Below are 20068 nucleotides of genomic sequence, written 5' to 3' on the forward strand. Positions count from 1 at the left end.
TCTTTTGGGCCCACAACAAGTAGGTTACTGATAAATGTAATATGTTTCACTAATTGCGTAAACAACTTGCAAAAGTAAGATGTTAACCTATCGAGAATGCGCCAGCTGGTTTTACTGGTTTGTAGTTATCAGGCCATACTCATGAGAGAAAACAATCACCTTGTACCCCCTACCCCCACCAACCTATCATCATTCAGTCACATAGCCTGGCTGCCTCTCTGCCATCATTTGAGTTCTTCAGCTTCCTCATTCAGCAGTCACACCGATAAGCTGGGAGAGGCCAGAAAAAGGAATGAGTGATGATTGATTTGCATCTAAGGAATGACAGTCAGTCTCAGTGTGTTTTGCAAGAGAGAAAGTAGCATTAGAAGCACAGAAACTACAAACTATATTTTTAAATAAATAATATTATTATTGATAAGGTGATTCCTGTTTTAAACACTTGACTTAGTAGTCCAATTTTAGACTGTGTTGTTTGTGTGTGTGTGTTATATCTCCGTTTAGCATCATCAACAAGTGTGACGACCTTTAAAAAAAGCTAATCTTGTTAGTATGCTGGTCTGGAGTATTCAGTTATGTGGTAACAAAATGCTTCAAACTTTCCTTGAGTGAAACTCGCGTAAAATTCACCCAAAGCCCTGATTGTGCAAAGCTCAGAGAAACAGTAAAAAAAAACCCTGAGCTGCATGTCAGACTCTACATCCTCTTCTTTCTGAAAAGAGTAAAGTATTCTACAGTCAAATGTGAAGCTAACTGTCCAAAAGCTAAAGTTTTGCACAAGCTGGGTCATGCAGCAAGACAATAATCCCAAGCATACATGCAAATCTACAACAGAATGGCTGAAAAAGAAAAGAATCAAGGTGTTGCAATGTTCCAGTTGAAATACAGTCCCCATCTGGACTGAAATGCTGTAGTCAGACTGACAGAGCTGTGCATAAACGATTACACATAGACCATATGAATTGAAGCAATCTCTAAAGAAGAGCAGGTCTAAGTTCCTCCACAACAGTGTGAAAGACTGATAAGGTCATACAAATACCAGCTGTTTTATTGTTATTCCTGTTTAAGGTGGTTCAACAAGCTATTAAATCATTGGGTGTATTTAGTTTTTCACATGATGTCATCAAGACTTTGAAAACATTTCACATGACTGAGCTCATGTTGATTGCCAGCAAAAAACTGTAACTATAAGGTACAAACAATGAGGATACAAGAATACCTTGTTCACATTGCAGTAAATCGTTCAGTTCTTAACGTGTTTTTTTATTCATGTCATCTCATCTAGTTCATGATAGGATATCTTATGTATCATATTTATTCAATTTATTTTGACTGATTTTGAGCAACACAGTCAGTTTTGGAAAGTCAGCCTGCTTTCCTCAAAGCCTCGGGGGCTTAACAGCCATCCAGTGAAGAAGCAACCTGATAGCCTTGGTTTACCTGACGGACAACTTTTCACTTTACCATAATCCTTTCAAAAACTTTTCCTCAGGTCACTGTTGAAAGATCTTTTAGTTCAGTTTAAGATGAAAAAAATGTCGCACTTCCCTCCAATGCCTTGTGGTGTTACTACAGGTACACTGATTTGTATATCTGATTGCATATCAAGGCACACTTGCATGCTTTTTAAAAAGTTGAAAAACTTCTTTTTTGAAAATAAGAGTTCATAGATGGTAACAGCAGCTGTTCAACGAGGGTAAATGTAATCGATTTATGGAAGAGTGAATTCCAATGTCACAGCATTATCAGTTTAAATCCCACTGATCCTAAATCTGAGATAGCAATGGATCTAAATTATTATATCGTGTGGTTAAATGATCATCCAGTGTTTAAAGGGGTGGGCAAGAGAAGAATTTACAAGATTCAACTTTAGACCAATCCTGACCAAGCATGGGCTCACCACCTTCCATCAGCTCTCCACACCCACTTAATTTTGCTGTTTCAACAAGAAGACCAGGCAGACAGATCAAAAGGAACCCACATTTTGACTTGCAATAAAGATCCAGAGCTCCACTGTGCACCTTTTTTTCTTTTTACTCTTTACATAACTTCAGCTTCTTTTAGTCATTAAATCAGAAACATTCTGCAGCTGTCATTACATGTTGGATACTCTGTGCATACTTGCGAATGAGCGTGTGCTGAATAGTTACACACTTTGTATGTGACTCTGTGTGTCTCAGGGAAGAGCAAGACTGTGTGCCTGTTTTGTGACGTGATATTCATGTTTTAACTGCAAGATTATCTATTATTAAACTAATAATGTTACAGCATCAATTTCCTTTTATCATTGATTGTATTTATCTATCAGATGCCTCAATAAGAGAGGAAGATGATGACGAACTGTCTTTTGGAAAATTAAGTTTAGCATACCTGCTGCTCTCACTTTACACAACTTTCATGACCCCTTTGGGTGTGGCAGGGTGAGTCACTGAAAACATGCTTAATAATCTACACAGTGAGCAGTTCTGTGTGTGATACAAAAGTGATACCTTTGGATATCACTAGATGGTGCACTTCTACTGAGAATCTCACCTGTATGCAGGGTGTGGCCCTGTGAGAGTACATTAGCCCAACAAGACCTTATCTGACCTTCTCCTTGTGTCTCTGTGTCTAATCTTTTTATGTTCTATTAGTTTCTTTATATATTTAGTATTAGATGTTTTTAGAATAGACAACAGACCAAGCATGTAAGCAGATGGAAGTTAAATTGTACTTTTCTTTCCTTCATTTTCTGCAGAGGGTAGCTTTAGGTGCACTAAATTAGCTGCACTTACCAAACTCTGAGGTAATTAAGTAGAATCCAGAAAGTGCTTGTAGTACTTTGAGAAGAGAAGAAGCTCTCCTTTAAAACATTGAACAGGGGCTTCACTGCTGGAATGAACCATGGTGGGTCAACACACTTCAGTTTGCTCAAACTACTGTTGATGAATGGACATGAGTGAGTCTATATGCACAGCTGATGATTTACTGCATGATGAGAGAGGGAATATAAACCGAGCACACAAAATCCACCATATAGATATGCACACAGGTTGGTACACTCACACTTTGAATGTTCAGTCAATAAATTAGCCCAGGACCTTTGTCAGAAATATTGCTGATTGTGTGGTACAGACCTGATAATTAAAGTGTATCTGATAATGTCTGTGGAAGGGTGTGGTACATTTAGAGACTCTAAGGACTGTGTTGCTCCATACAGACTGTGATTCATACTTTCTCTGCAATGAGCTCCACTCCCTACTGTTTGTGCATTGTATATCTGTAACCAAGACGGAGTTGCATTCATAGCTAGACGTTGAGGATGTTTTATTTATTTATTTATTTGTTCATATAACTTGGGAGCTCCCTAATAGATGATAGATCCAGACAAACATGCAATGACACTGTTCTCATTAATTGCTGAGTTAATATTGACACACTCTGGTGCAGTAAGGCTGCACAGTATATCCTGCACAAATACCTTGAATTATTAAATTTGTATTCCCTGAAAACAACTGCACACCAGATGCTGAAACTAATAAGAATTACTTAATTACAGCTTTACTTTTGTTTTCAACCATGTCTTTTGTCCCATTGCTTTAGTTGTATTGCACTAAATGCCAGCGTCAGCATGGTAACATGACAATAATGAGCCTATCACAGACACTGTTTATTGTATTTTTCTGTGTTTACTGAGCAACCTCGACCTGAACAATGATCCATTGATTAAGTGCCAAAAATCACACTTCCTATCGTGGCCACTTGAGGTTAATTTAGAATGCCAACATGTGCTGAAATGTTCCAAAATTATTTTGCGAATTATGGCTTTCTGTCTGGCCAGTGCACTAATATCCTGTTGGCGAGCGAAACTGGAGTATTTGCATTCATGCAGGTCCAAATAGTACTTTTAATAGATGCACCGATACAGATTTCCGCATTTTGCCAACAAAGTTAGCTGAATCATCTAACACTTTCCTCTCTTCGGTTAAACTAAACTGCATCTTTACACACTAACGGGTGACATAACTGTGATCTATTAACCTTCCATGCATATCTTTACCTTGTTAGTGTAGATGCTAGTTATCACAAATCACAAGGTGCAGCTGAATTTGATTAGTTTTGCTCTTAAATCAAAATACTGGACAAGTGAACATTTTGTTAAAACAGTGCTAAATGATTTCAGCAGTTCACATGACCTGGCCAGTTTGAAGAAGTCCCCATGTCTGACACATGCATGTGTAAGTCCATCACTTGAGAGAATACAAGAGGATACACCATAATTCTGTTGTTAACGTTGCAGTTTGTCTACAGCGTGTTGTAAAAACCAACTCCGATGAATAAAATGCTTTGCAGGTATCAAATACAAGAGATGTGTTAAAAAACGAGTGTGATGAGATACATTTGATCTGGTGTTATCTACAAATAAAAAGGCAATAATTAAACTTTATTTGGTTCATGTGTGCAATTGATTTCGAGAGGCAATAAAAAAGAATAAAACGGCACTGATATGATATAATGTGCCAATTATTAATAAAGAAAGTAGCCTGGTTGTGAAAGACATGGGAACACCAGCCAACTGTCATTCTCATTGTACAACGAAACTGACGGCAAGGACACTTTGCTCGGTTATGTTCAGATAAAGGAATCCAAACCATCCAGAACACTGCAGAATACAATAGATAAGGTTCAGGTATACACAGTGACGCATGCACACTGCCATCCTTGTAGTTGCTATGCTACAAACAGTCTTCCAAATAGTGGAGTATTTTGATGTTTTGAGTCTACGGTAACTTTGAGGAGAACAGTGGGCTTCCTCTCATGTTCTTAGGTTGTGACTCTTTTTGTTTTAACATTGAATAGAAACCATCTCATTAGTCCTTACAGCTGAGAAAAGGAAACTGAACACAATGAATGGAGCACTTTATTGTTCCCCCTGTTACTGTTAGCTGCAAGTTTGCTTCACTATGCAGTCATTATTTGTGGTTTATTTTAGATGTAAGGACTTAAAACATGGGTAATGAATTTTAGTCTAAGAGCCACATACAGCTCAAATTGAGTTAATCTTGATTGGACTATTATTTTAAAAATAAGCATTTAAAAAAAAGTGCAATTTCATATCAGTCAGTCTACATTATTAAAACGAAATGCAACTGTGGGACCTCAATGAAAGGCTGTAACATAGCCAGAAAACAGATTTTCATTCAGACGAATAAAATGAAGTTCAAGACTGCAGGTAGTAGAGTGCATTGTTGTTTCATGAACTTTTATCATGATATACACAGAAGAAAGAAAAGCAATACTGTGATAGAAAAATAGTCACAAAAGCTGTCAAGCAAGTCATGAAACAGAGTGTTATCTGAACAGGTTGCAGGTTGTAAACAGTCTTTATCAGGTGATCTTCATGTTGAAGCTAATTTGTCCGAGGGTTTTGAAGTAGGTGGAGGTGGAGTAATATTTTTACTGGGTCAGATAGTACATTACTCAGTATGAATAAAAACTTCATAAAGGACAAGCTCAGACACAATAAGGATTGCCACAAAGGTAGAAGGGGCGGCTAACAGGATTTAAATGATTTAGCTTTATCTATTAGGCCACTGATGGAGGACTCTGGAGGATGTTTTTTAGTAAACGTTGAGCATAGACTTTGTTCTCAATCATCATCAGCTTGATAACAAAAAGCTCATCAATTTGAGTTTGAAGCTCAGGTCTGAAGACATTGTCGTCACATGCATCACATCACCGTAGTGAATACGTTGTAACTGAAGGTTGCATTGATACTTAAATAAAAATGGACATTAAGAAGAAAGGTGTCTGTGTGAGTCGCCTGTCATGGAGATTATAACCTGCTGTGAATACATGAGTCATAATCTTGGTTTTAGTGAAAACACCCAGCTTGATTGACCAACCCAAGTCAGACATGAGGTCAACCACTCTGTTTTAACACGTTTCTAAAGTGTACTCATCTGTTTTGGTAATGAATCTGCCCGTACCTGCATATTTCTCAGCACCTGTGCCAGGTTTGATTCATGCTTTATCGGTTACAATGCCGGGAAGTCTCAGTTTAAAAATTTTTTTTCCAAGTGTTGTTTAGACAGCATGTTGCGTAGAAGATCAGAGCTCATGAGAAACCTAGCACCAACTCCCCCAGGGTTTGGTGCATTTTTTCCCCTTTGAGCTTCCAGTGGGAGTTTTGTACATACTCACTGTGAAGATATTAGTTTAGAGGATTCATCTTTCATTCACTGTTTTCATAATATGAGTGCTGGCACGCCCGCTGAGACGCTACATATTAAAGGTGATTAAGGGTTATACAAATAGACTAGACATGTCTTTATCTCCACTCAAGTCAAGGGAAAACTGTAACTCACAGACACTTAAAGACCGTAAAAGGCTATAGTAAACACCTAGTCTTTAACACTTAACAAAAACAAACTTATTTCAGCTACACAAAGGCTTATTTTTCTTAAATGGTGTTTTGGAAAAACAAAGTAGAACTGATAAGGAGATGAACTGATCTGCAGGATAAAATCTTAGCTGTTTTTAAAAGAATATGAAATACTGATTGCTTCATCAACCTGATGATGCAGAAGCATTCTGTTACTCATAAATACACATTGTTTCGTTGTTGTAATGACCCTCAGGGCTTTATTCAGACCTTCACAAGACAGTGACAGAGAGAACACTAACTTTAGTGTAACCACACCTTTGAATGTTAAGTTTGTCTAAATGTCTGTGCTGGACCCCACCCTTTGCATACAGGCTCTTAAAAAATAATCTATTTCCTTTAAAAGGACAAAAAAACCATCATACGTGAGGAATGCTTTAACCTAAGTGCTAAAATGATTTGGAGATGGGGGCAAAGCGGACATTTTAAAATGTATGTTTTTGTTGTTTATCCTTTTGGGATACGCACAGACATGCACAGTTGGGATCTTGGGCGTGCCGACCAGGCCTTTAACTCAGACGTGAAGCATACACATTAAGATGCTGTCAAACTGATGGAAACAAGTGCATATCTGGAAGGTGCTTTATGCTTTAGGTTTTGCAGGACACTTATACTTTCTAAAAAGACCATTGCGGTTTCTTACACATGTGCACTTTAAATATAAATATGCACTCTAAGCAGAAAGCTACTGCTAGCTGCTTGACTTTGACCATGCAAAGTTACTGCTGGTTGCCTAGCAGCTTTCCTGCACTCTGGCCCACAATTATATCTTTATAAATGTCATAAGTAGAATTTATAGTAAGATGCACGTTTCACTCCAATGCGCCTAATAAATTGTGCAATACTGATTCATTTCAAGATTTTAAGTAAGAGGGACTGATAGCTCTGTGGCTAGTTCTGGTCATGTGACCCGTGTCTTGCAGGCATTAACAACCCATCGAGATTTTTTTGCATCATATTTTGGGCATAGGCATGAAAGTGGCATTGTCGCGCTCGTCAAATAACATGATGAAAGTAAAAAAAGTAAACTAAAGCAAAGGTGAGTTCTAGTTTGAAGGTTAAAATGAGCATTAAGAGCTTCTAACAGTACAGATGTAGTCTAGACAAAAATCTGTATCTGTAATTTTTTAGGTAGCTTATGTAACCCAGCTAAGTATAGAGTGGCCAGATTCTGCCCCTTAAACAAAGTACAAAAGAAGCATGATTCACTTTTCCCTCTGACTGTAAACTGACCCCCCTGTGCCTCTTTCGTCTCCCCCAACTGACACCAGATGCTAGAGCACAGAAACTGGCCAGAGCCCAACACTGAGATAACGACAACGCACACATGTGTGCACACTGAACCACCCACACATTCATGTGCTAACACATAAGTTGCTTGCACAATTTGTTGGGGCTCTGTGTCATCGCTCAAGAACTGTGACACAGTCCAAAACCAACAAAAAGAGCGGACACACACACGCAAACACACACGTACGCACGTGCACACGCACACAGGATACAAGACTGAGGGGGGATGTTGTGTGTGATAATAGTGAACAATGGGTGCTGATGAATTCTCTTGACTGAAAAGACAGAAAACAATGTTAGTTAGTGGGTCAAGGCTGGTTTAGTGCATTCAGCACCCAGTAACACATTTATTTATTACACATTCTTTTTATCTAACTGAGAGCCATCACAGTGACAAATTAACATGTTAGTGAAAAACATTGGTCATAAATTAAATTAAACAGTCCACAATCATTTATTATTCTTTTTTGCCTTTAAGCTGTTTAAAAACTTTACCTGTTCGGTATAGACAAATGCATGGCGTTACAGCAAAGTCTTTTGCAAACAGGAGATTAATCAAATTGTTCATCTGTAAAACGCACTGTAAGGTTAAAGGCTGTGAGATTAAATGCTCCATTTGGACTAACTCTACTACAGCTTGATTTTATCATCATGTGGATTGTAAAGTGAAAGAGACTCATGGAAACTTTTGTTTTTGCAAAGTGCTCATATGAATGTTGACCTATGGTGGAACATCAAAAAAATAAATCTGGAGCCTTTCCATTTACAGTGAGATACCAAATGGGTGGTGTGATCATGACTATACCGGCAGGTATTTATAAAAGCATACACAAAAAGTATTAATACAAAAACGCACAAAGATATGCACACATACACACTCGCAGAAATCCCCACACACTAACAGTCCTCACACACACACACTCACACACACACACACACACATTCCATAAGAGTTCCCTCACAGGGGTGTGCAGAAACCAAACCCTGGTCCTTAACAGAAAACAAATGTCGCTCTAGAGCTGTAACAGAAAACTCCCTGCCCAGTTCTCCACCTTGCCCCTCCCATCCAGGCCCGCCCCACACCAGCAGCACTATATCAACAGCCTGCCTCTCTCCACCAAACCCCAGAGTCCTGCCGCAGTCTACAGCTGTGTAACGGTTCTTTCTTTTTAGCGTCCTCTCTTGACCAGCAGACAGCCATCATGTCTATCATCAGACAAACCCGCACTTTCACATCAAGTGCTGCTCCCCAGAAGGCCCATAGTGTGTCTGGGTTCAGCCTCAGATCAACACCTCGCATCTCTGCTTCCAGTGCACGTTTTGTGTCCTCATCAGGCGGCATGGGGATGGGTGGCGGCATGGGGATGGGTGGCGGCATGGGGATGGGTGGCGGCCTGGGCATGGGTGGCGGTGGCTTTGACCTGTCAGGTGCCCTGGACCAGGGAACAGTGCGCCTGAACGAGAAGGCCACCATGCAGAACCTGAATGATCGTCTGGCCTCCTACCTGGAGAAGGTCCGCTCTCTGGAGGCAGCCAATGCCAAGCTGGAGAAACAGATCAGAGAGTACTATGAGAAGAAGGGACCAGCAGCTGAGAAGGACTACAGCAAGTACTGGGACATCATCAACGGCCTGAGGGACAAGGTATGTGTGTACCAGCTTAACTGCTTAAATACCAGAAAATTCAAATATCTGTTGTGCTGTAAATGGTTAACAAGTAAGCGTTTTAAAAATCAAGATACATGATAGGCATAATGACAGACTGCATAATCTATTGTGCTACTGAATACTTGGTGTTTTAGTGGACAGTTAACAAATATGTATTAATTCCAAAATCTCAAATTAAGCAAGGAAAACTGACACATTTTGAGTGACACTGTTTGTGATCATTTAGTTTAGCTGCAACACTTCAGACGGTGTTGCAGCACAGAGGAACTGCATGTTAACAGTTAACATAAGTATGCAAAGCTAGCAACAGATCAAAATCAAAACCAGCCTAAGCTAACTAATGTATAGTGATGTAACCGAAACTAACTCACAATGTTGTTCTTCTCTTAAGATCCATGCCGCCACAATGGAAAATGCCAACATCCTGCTCCAGATTGATAACTCCAAACTGGCTGCTGATGACTTCAAGACCAAGTAAGCAAGAACTTTTATAATTTTGTGGATTGACTGTCCTTGTAAGATTAAACACAATGGCTTAAAGTGGCTGTTGTCTCATATCAGTGTTCTCTACTTTTAAAAAATGATCAGATTCGAGCATGAGCTGATGATGCGCCAGTCAGTTGAGGCTGACATTGCCAACCTCCGCCGCCTGCTCGACCAGACCACCCTGACAAAGGCTGACCTGGAGATGCAGATCGAAGGCCTGCAAGATGAGCTGGCCTACCTGAAGAAAAATCATGCAGAGGTGATTTATAGATATCTTGAATTTACAAGCCATCGGTTATATACACACTGCTAGATGAATCATCTATTCTATAGAGCTGAATAAACTGAAACAATCAAACAGATCTAAATCCCTCTTTTTTCTCTGTTTGTTCAGGAGCTGGCAGCACTGCGTTCTCAGCTTACAGGCAATGTCAACGTAGAGGTAGATGCCGCACCTCAGCAAGACCTGAACAAAGTTCTGGAGGAGATCCGTGCACAGTATGAAGCAATTACCAATAAACATCGTCGCGATCAGGAAGCCTGGTTTAATGACAAGGTAAAAAGATTTTCACATAAACAAAGTCATTATATCCCACACATTGCAAATGACTAGGTTTAGGCCTGCAGCAGTCTATCCTGTAATTAAATACAATCCCTGAAGCCAAGATGAGTAACCACTATCATCTAATTTTGTCTTTATTTCCTGCTTTAGTCGGCAACCCTGACAAAAGAGATAACCATCCACACAGAGACAATCCAGACGTCCAAGACAGAGATCAGTGACCTACGGCGCACACTGCAGGGCTTGGAGATTGAGCTGCAGTCTCAGCTTAGTATGGTAAGAAAAACATGAAACCCCAAACCATCTATTCACATCTCACTGATATTGCCTTATATGATCAAAATCCCCACATTGCTGTCTTGTCTAAAAGAAATGAAGAAAGGGACGATGACAGAGGGTGTGGAGCAGAGGGGAGGGCAGGAAAGGAAGGTTTTTTTTGCAAGAATGAAGAAGGAGAGAGAGCGAGTGAGCGAGATAACAATGACTGGAGCAGTGAAGGAAGGAGGGAGGGCCTCATGGTCAGGAAAACATTTCACAGACATCTGTCCAGATTCTGGGAGACATAAAAGAGTTTAAAGCAAGCTGAAGGAATGCTGAACTGGATGGCTCAGAAGCTGTACTCCCACAGATTATCTGTGCTCAGCTGGAGTTAGTCACTGAACACTCCCTGCAACAAACACACTCAGGGAGAAAAAGACACGTGCACTTAAATGCATTTGCCTTTTATACTTTCATAAAGAGAGATAAAACAGTATAGAAAAACATATATACCTAAGAACAAATATACCTAACACACTGAATTGTTTGCACGTACAGATAACATGATTTAGGCATCACTACTTGTGTGTCCTAATTCTGCTTTTCCTCCCACTTTAACAGAAAGGGGCTTTGGAGAACACGTTAGCAGAGACAGAGGCTCGATACAGCGCCATGCTCGCCGGCTTCCAGAACCAAATCAACATGCTTGAAGCAGAGCTAGCCAACGTTCGTGCCAGCATTGAGCAACAGGGCCAGGACTACAAGATGCTTCTGGATATCAAGTCAAGGCTGGAGCAGGAAATTGCAACCTACAGGAGCCTGTTGGAATCAGAAGAGTCCAGATAGACACAGGTGAATGTGCTTTTGAGACTCCTTACGTGAAAATGCACTCATTTCTTGCACTGTACTTCTTTTCTCACTGTTAGACCAATTAGTACAGGTAAGTAATGTCTTATTTAACAAATACCACGAAGACTTGATGGGTTCCTGTAATAAAAGCTAGAAGCACAGCATAATTTTTTTTTTCTTTTAACAGGGGGCTGAAGTACCACAGTCACAACCACCACTGTGTGCACTTCCAGCTAGGAGCTCCAGCTGGCAGGACAAGCTGTTCTTAGACACGCGCACACTCACACACACACATACTCTCACAAATAAAAGATTTTAAATGAGAGGAAACTGTACTGAAAAATGTTGAAAAAAAAACTGTTTAAGAGTTCACGATCCAAGTTTGCAAATCAGAAGACGAAATTCCTGATGTACTGTGTGTGTTTGTGTGTGTGATGTCTCTGAAAAATAAATCTGCCAGTGAATATAAGAGTTGTGTTGTTTTGTCACTTTACTGATCTTTCAGAACATACTCAGAGTACACATTTTTCTCCCTCCATAACATTGCTCTGTTTATGCAGTTGCAATGGCAACCGATAACTTCTGGGAGGTGGGATATGGGCTTGTGGAAATCTGTGTTACGTAACAGCACTGCTTTCAGGAAAGGGTGAACAATGGTTAACAGCTCAGTGTGGAAAGCACTGGGACTTAGAGGAGAAGCCAGGCAGAAATCTATGGCAAACTTGATGTTAGAAAAATTCAAACATGACAAGAAACTCAAATGAAGCAAATGATCCCAAGTCTTACTCAGAGAAAGACACACCCAGATGGTTGAGTAATCCTTGCCCCATGTGGGTTTTCAAAAGTTTTTATATGAAGTCTGTGTAACTACTGTCACCTGGAAACAAGAACACACACCGGCCAGGACAGAAACACAGAGTGGAAATACAAACAGCCTTTAACTGAACAAAGAGAGTCATTGTGCAAACACTGTGCTATCAGTACTGAACTCTGCCCCCTTTTATGAAGTCTGAGGGAAGCCAAATGACCAGTGTGGGCTGTCATGATGAAAAACTGTTAAGGGTGGGGTTGCTGCTAGCTTATTGTATGTTTCGTGTGAAAGAAAGAAAGAAAGACAAGATTTCTGCCTATTTGTGTGTGTGTTAAGTCACAGCCTCTCAAATTAGAGCGAATTCTCAAGTGATGGTGTAATGCTTGTTGGCAAGAAGAGAAGTGGATTAAATTGCAACTTCTACCCCTCTCTAAGGAGATTCTCTCACCCATATTTGGACCCATTTTTGTTGCACATCAGAGTCTGTCCACACTGGTATAAAGATAAAAATTCACAGCAGAGGTCATAAAAACACGTTGAACCAACTCCAGACTATTTTACTCAGATTATTGCTAACCCGCTGGACCCATCTTTGGAAAACTCTGGAAAGCAACTGACTGACAATTTGTAATGAATGTTTTTTTCAGTGATTGAAATGTGCTATGATGTTTTTCTTTTTTCATCAAGCAACTTTTATATTTGTAGTGCATTATCAAAAATCTGTGTCAGAGGGTCCAGCAGCAGTTCTGAAGAGTCTCAGACTTAGACAATACAAAGTTTCCTAACATGCACATGTTCTAATAATAATCCAAAGGGTCTAATCTCATACCATTACATTACAAATGTTACCTTAGGGCAGGTCAGCCTTTACATCTATTACTGCTTAAAATGACAGTATACTGCTGATGTGCTTGAAAGCGTTTGTGAAGATTGAAATGCATTAAAAAGATTAATCTGGGTCTGAAATTTGAAGCCCCCACTTAAGTGCTTTGAACCTGCATTCTTTCTATTGACTGGAAAAAGGAGGACTCCTCCGGTTGCAAAATAAAGTCACTGGAGTTTGTGAAATAATGACCCTATTGCTCATTTGATCTTTAAACTCTGTAAAAACTTTCCTGAAGAATTTATGGTCTCTATTGATTTTTCACTGCTTATCCAGTTCAAGACTGATGGAGCCTATCCCAGCAGTCCCAGAGGTGGAGTAGAGCACCAGTCTATCCCCAGTCCAGGGCAGGTAGACAATCATTTGCATTTACAGCCAATTTAGAATCACAAATTAACCTAACAGACATGTTTTTGGACTGTGGGAGAAAGGTCAAGTATCCAGAAGTAACCTATGCAGGCAGAGGGACAACATGCAGATTAATAAAGACAAGCCCCGACTGGCTGGTGGATTCCAGCCCAGGATCCTTTTGCTGTGAGGCAACTGTTCTAACCATTGCACCACTGTGCTGTCGTTTCAGTATAAACTTTCCTGAAGAGTTTAGGATCTCAGTCACTATCTAATGCAGCGTGGTACACTTTTGTAAGTTATGAAACTAGTAACAGTAAAACATGAGGCACTGTATGCTTTAGCGTGTGGCTATACAAGTTGCTTAATGTCAGTTCAAGGCTACAAAATGTCATGGTGGCTAGACCCATCCTTTATACTGCTCAAAAATCAGGTCTCAATGGGAAAAAAAAACATGCTGGATATCTATACGGACATGGACTGGGTAAGAGGATGATTCACATCATTTGATGTAGATGAATATTATCAATCTGTGGCCACCCATGGCTCCAACACCATTGTGAAGTTTGCTGACGACACAGTGGTGTTGGGTGCCATCTCCAACAACGATGAGGCGGCCTACATGGATGAAGTGAAGAATCTGGCATCGTGGTGCCAGGACAACCACCTCCAGCTGAACGTCAGCAAGACCAAGGAGCTGGTGGTGGACTTCAGAAGGGGTCAGCACAGACACTACAAGCCCATTATCATCAATGGAGCTCCAGTGGAGAGGGTGTAGTCCTTCAAGTATCTTGGTGTCCACATCTCCTCAGACCTGACATGGGCTGCCCACATTCAGGTCCAGACCAAAAAGGCTAGGCAGCGCCTGTATCACCTATGACAACTGAGGAAGTTCAGGGTCTCTCCAAAGATCCTCAGGATTTTCTATACAGGCGCTGTGGAGAGCATCCTCACACAGAACATGACATCGTGGTTCGGGAACAGCTGTGTGAAGGACCAAAAAGCTCTCCAGAGAGTGATCCGTACAGCAGAACGCTGCTGCAGGATTGCTCTCCCCCCGCTTCAGGACACCTACACCAGGAGATGCCGGACTAGAGCAGCGCAGATACTGAAGGACCCGTCCCATCCTGGCAACAAACTGTTCCAACTTCTGCAATCTGGTAGAAGGTTCCGCATCTTCCGGGCAAGGACAGAGAGACTCAAGAGGAGCTTCTATCCCCAAGCCATCCGTGCCCTAAACACACACACCCGCCCTCTCACATCATCTATAATCGACTGAGACAGGACTCTCTTCCAGACACTCTAAACCAAGGCACAATGTACATTTCAATTCCTTTAATTTTAAATATGTTTATATTGTCTATCCTGTAAAATAGTCAGATGTCTATTCATATTAATGTACAGAATTCACCTGCTTGCTGCTACTACTGCACATTCACCCAATGTATATACTACATATATATATATATATATATATATAATGTTTTTCCTCTACACCCCCCCCCCCCCCCCCCCCCCCCCACAATTTTTTTGCACATGTCGAGGAGCGTGTCAGGCTACATTTCACTGTGTGTTATACTTGTATAACTATGCATGTGACAAATAAAGAACCTTGAACCTTGAACCTTGAATCTACAGAGGGCTGAATTCAAAGACACCAAGAAAATCAAAGTGAAAAAATGAAGCAGCGGGCTAGTCCATTTCGCCAGAATTTCATTATAGCAACAATTGTACACAGTAGTTTGTATGGCCCCCATGTGCTTATATGCATGCCTGACAATGTCGGTGCTCCTAATGAGACGACGGCCTTGTTGTGCATTGTTGTGTCAATGGATCCAAGGATTTTATCCAGATCCCTAATGGCAGTCGGGGGGCTGTTGTCTAGCCCGTAGAGCTCTGATCCACTGACCCATCATCAAACCAGCTAACTATGATGTAAGCAGCTGAGCATTCTCCACAACTTCTCCTGACCTGTTAATGCATCATGTGCTCAGGGATGTACCTGCCAGTTCTGGTAACAGACCAAACAATGGTCTCTAACTGCAGGTCATTTTGTATGGTTGTGGCAGTGCTTCTTAGTCTTGAAACTGTGCTGGGTGACACAGCAAACCTTTTGGAAATGGCATGTATGGATGTACCATCCTAGAGGCTGTAGGCTGAATTGCAAAAATTTTAATCACCCTCAGTCTATATAAGTTTCCTCCATAATCTGGGACAAGTGGGCCATGACATTGACCGAAATCTTTACAATCAATTACTTTATAACAGAGGACCAAACATTATATATTATCACTGCAATTTTATGAATGATTTATAAACCACTGACTTTCCCACATAACTGGAAGAGGAAGTGTTTAAGCAATTTGGTTTAATTTGTAGAGGAGCCTCACCTTATAATGAATGTTACAACAAATAGCTGTCATGTCATGTGCAGCATGAACAGGTTAATAACTGTCTGCACGTGGCTGCATAAAGGAACCCCATAAAAAGCGCTGCCAAGTTGCAAACAGGATTTCTGTATTTCCCACTGTTGTGGCTGCTTGCCATTCAAGGCTAGCCTGGGGCTTGTAGAGTGAAAGAGGAAGACACTTGGCATATAACAGAAATTCTGCTCAATCAAACTAATAATGAACTGATCGTTAAGGTCAGCATTGGCTGAATACTTTAGTGGATTTGGTCTTTGTGTAAAAGAAACCTTTCCACATCATACAGTGGTTTCATCCCCTGCAATAGTATCACTAATCTCTGGCTGTGTTCACCACTTGTTTTAACAACTTATCTGGTATAATATTTAACTTAGACAGAAAATGACATCCCAGCTTTTAGGTGGTGCTGAGTGCCAGGCTAAGCTAATTTCGCCATCCGCTGAATCACAGACTATAAAGATGAACATTCAAGTTAATTCAAGGGAAAAGTGAAGACATCTGGAAGCATCTTAAACCCGTATGTTTTCTACTTGCTACAAGGGAAATATTATTTTGGTTTTAAAAAGAAGTCCATGCTGGTCCCTATTAGGATAAAAAAACAAAAATAGGATCATAAAGAAAGTTGTTTACTGCAGGCCTACTTCATGAGTAACACATCAAAGTATGAGCATGAAGTGTCTCTTGGCTTCATAGTCAGATGTGCCCCATCCAGGCGGTAACCTACCCTTCATCATACATTAGCTAGAAGGTAGAACAGCGTTATCACGATTAGTGTCTTAATCCATACAAGAAACCTTCACACAATACCTTGCATGTAACATTTAACATAAACTGCAACAGTAACCTTTAGTTGTAGTCATAATTTTTTTTTAATAACAGCTTATCTATTGGCACAGTTTTGAATTTCCACAGTCAACAGCAATTCATCACACTGGACAAAACACTTTGCTTTCTTCCTGACTGGGCAGGCTAGCAGTTTCCAGTCTTTGTGCTTAGCTAAGTTAGCTGGCTGCTAGCAGGCATTTAGCACAGACGTAGTACAGAAGCTTTACTGCACCTTTCAAAACTACTTCTTGACCCAATTGATAACAAGATTATATTAAGAAAGCAGAGTTTATTCAACACTTCACTAGGCCTGCTGTATATCAATGTGGAATTTAACTAAAGTACATTAACCTTTCCTATCAGAAAAATGATTAGTTAAGTATTAAAGATGTCTGAAACAGCCTGATGTACTAGTTGGCAGCACTGTTAATGGTTCAGGGTCAAAAAGTCCATTAAGGGGCTGGTGAAAGCCGGAACATTCTTCACTCGGATGGCGGACTCTATTCTGGAGCATTGTAGAGTTTGCCACACAAGCTGAGAGGAATGCCTAACCTCTTTGCTAAAGGTCTCAAACACTTCATGGCATCAGACCTTACTGTGAAAGTTTTCAAACTGGGTTGGAGTTGCAGCAGGGCGCAGAAACAGTTGAGAGATAGAGTGGAACAAGGCCAAACAAATTCAAGGGGCTTTCAAGCCCTGCCAAGCATGAGCTACATGTTATTTTTCAAGCCTCTGTAAGTGTTTTGATCATCCTGTGCAAGCAGAGTATTCGCTTTCAGCACATTCTCACCACTGAACACCTTTCAGGGACACATATCCTTCCGACTTAACTGAATGGTGGCTGTTTAACAGGTAGAGCTGGTTTGATAAGCCACAGCGTGAAGACCAGTATGCATCTATTTAGGCAAGGCTGTGCTTACAATAATGTTTACTACTATGAAAGAGGGAGCTTATCCCAAAGAATAGCTTTGATCCTGTAGCATTTTTCTCCAATGACTGTAAAACTGATTTTTCAAACCACATCCACTTTTAAAAGTTTCCCATAAGCTGGGTGGATGTGTAGAGGAACACATCCTAGCATGCAATAGGTGGAGAAACAAAAGACATGTCTTGTGTACTGAAAAGAACACAATTAAAATACCATTTAACAAACACAAAACTCGGAATAACTACCGGATGAAAAAGACAAAAACCACTTGATCAAAACTACTCTGAGGCAGACTGAAGCATATTTTCCCTACAAAACTGCTACTGGCTGTAAACACATAGTCTGACTATGATTTTCCAGCTCCTGCAAGGCCCACAAATTAACTTCAACAAAAGGGCATTCACTGCACCAGCGATATAAAAAAGTTTATATACTGTATGTAATACTGCACAAGCAATGTTAGGAAGGGAGAAAACTCAGCAAGTTACCAAGTAAATAAAATCAAATACGTAAATACACATTACACCATGAGCGTATATCCGCAGAATAGTAAGCACACAGCTTATCATAGTAAGACAGGAGATTTGGGGCAAAGACTTATCATATAACTTGGCCTTCTATTACAAAGATTAATGTTACACTGCCACCAGGTGCTTGTTACCGCCACACTTTGGTAAGTAAGAAGTTGCTTCTTTACTGAGAGACTTGCTCTCATGCACCTAACTTAAACTTTATAACAGTAATACAGTGAGTATGGCATAGTCACATCTACATTGTGTTGCTGAAATGAATATCCATCAAAGTTCAGGAGACAAGCTCTAACTTGACTTACTTGAAGATGCTTTGTGTGTTGGTTTAGATTCATTGTGCTGCTATACAGAGCTCTATTGTTAAATAAAAGCCTCTAGCTCAAGTGAAGGGCTACAATGTGTTGGCATTACTAGCAGTGCACAGAGAACAAGTTACTGAAATAATGTAACCACAGTCCAGCGAACCTCTTCCACTCTGCTCTACAAGAGGAGGAGTGACTCACAGCAGAAAAACGCCTTTGGTTCACAGCCCACAGGGACTCTCGGTCCACACTATGGTGCAGTGTAGTTTGGGTCTTAAATCCCATTTTTTTTAAGTCGCTGTGAAATACTTCTGTCCAGCTAAAACTTTCCACTGTCTCAACACTGTCATCTAGAGGACAGCAGCAGCATAGTCTTTTAGAGAGCTGTGCTGTGCTAAATGTCAGATACTCTCAATGTTGGGAATTAGAATAGCAACCAGAAGCAACATGTCTCTACCAAGCAGTAAAATTCGAGTTAACTCGTGTGTAGGCAGGTAGTATCATGACTTCAAATGTAAAATATGGTAAATTCCTTCTATCCTATTCCCAATTTCAGGTTCTGGATAATGTTACGAAAGATGTTTTTGCAGAGCAATGTGATGTCAAGCTGTGATACATGACCTTTTGGATAGAATTAGTTCATCCAATGTGGGATATTTTGTCATGGTTTTGAAATATTGAATTATGGTTATTAAAAATTAGAATCAAGACACAGTGACCATGAGTTCAAGTGACTCGTGGTCATAGCAACTCATGAGAAAACTGATTGTGCCAAGTTTGAATATTCAATAAGTATTGCTTCAGTAAGAAGATGGAAGTGTACATTACTGGTTCTGAATTATAACCACCTCACGTGAGGATGTTCTTGGTTTGCAAAGTACCCACCGTCTATTTTTCATTCCATCTTGATGATAAAAATGTGTATTTCACAGCGACAATGTTCTCTTCCCGTGTGACTCTTCCGCTTGAAGGGGTGGCTCTGGGTGTGGTTCAGTTGGTCTCAGGAATAGTTTGCATGTAATCAGTAACCCCACCCAAGTGTGAAAAACCAACGCTTTTTGAACAACTGCCTCCATGAAAACAATTCATAAATGTAACCTGTGTCCTAAAATTGTAAGGACTAAGTAACAAAAACACATCAAATCAGGAACTTCAGTTTAGTTTATGATTTTATGAACTTTGGGCCTGAATGCTTGTCCCAGGATCGAGAAGCACAATAGGAATGCAGACGAGTGGATTTGTGAAGAGGGAGTCTCGTGCTTCATCTATGTACAAGGCCAAAGTGCTTTGTGCGAGTCCGCTAACAAGAATGCATCCAGGGTACATGTTGTGAAGATTATTAAGTTCACTGTGTTTATTTTTAGGGCCACAGCAGAACTAGATCGAATGTTAGACAAATGAGAGAAATAAAAGTGGGTGTGTCCCTGCAACAATTACATTTCACCAATTTGAGACATAAAAAAAAAAACTTTGACATCT

General features: G+C 40.4%; 1 protein-coding gene across 1 annotated transcript; it reads left to right on the forward strand.

Moving 5' to 3' along the window:
• The first annotated feature begins 8823 nt into the window (after positions 1-8823).
• LOC120716851 (keratin, type I cytoskeletal 13-like) lies at positions 8824-12005 on the forward strand. Its single transcript, XM_040004508.1, has 7 exons — positions 8824-9357; positions 9773-9855; positions 9970-10126; positions 10262-10423; positions 10580-10705; positions 11309-11539; positions 11724-12005. The coding sequence occupies exons 1-6, from the start codon at positions 8917-8919 to the stop codon at positions 11531-11533; spliced, it is 1194 nt and encodes a 397-aa protein (XP_039860442.1). The 5' UTR covers positions 8824-8916; the 3' UTR covers positions 11534-11539; positions 11724-12005.
• The last annotated feature ends 8063 nt before the right edge of the window (positions 12006-20068 follow it).

This window comes from Simochromis diagramma, unplaced genomic scaffold (genome assembly GCF_900408965.1).
Source record: "Simochromis diagramma unplaced genomic scaffold, fSimDia1.1 OVJJ01000487.1, whole genome shotgun sequence".
In the NCBI taxonomy this organism is placed as follows: Eukaryota; Metazoa; Chordata; class Actinopteri; order Cichliformes; family Cichlidae; genus Simochromis; species Simochromis diagramma.

Excerpts from the sequence above, each read along its gene's own strand:
- LOC120716851 (XM_040004508.1), top strand. The coding sequence starts at position 8,917 with ATGTCTATCATCAGACAAACCCGCACTTTCACATCAAGTGCTGCTCCC. Across the intron at positions 9,856-9,969 it reads GCTGATGACTTCAAGACCAA|ATTCGAGCATGAGCTGATGA; the intron begins GTAAGCAAGAAC and ends AAAAATGATCAG. Across the intron at positions 10,127-10,261 it reads TGAAGAAAAATCATGCAGAG|GAGCTGGCAGCACTGCGTTC; the intron begins GTGATTTATAGA and ends CTGTTTGTTCAG.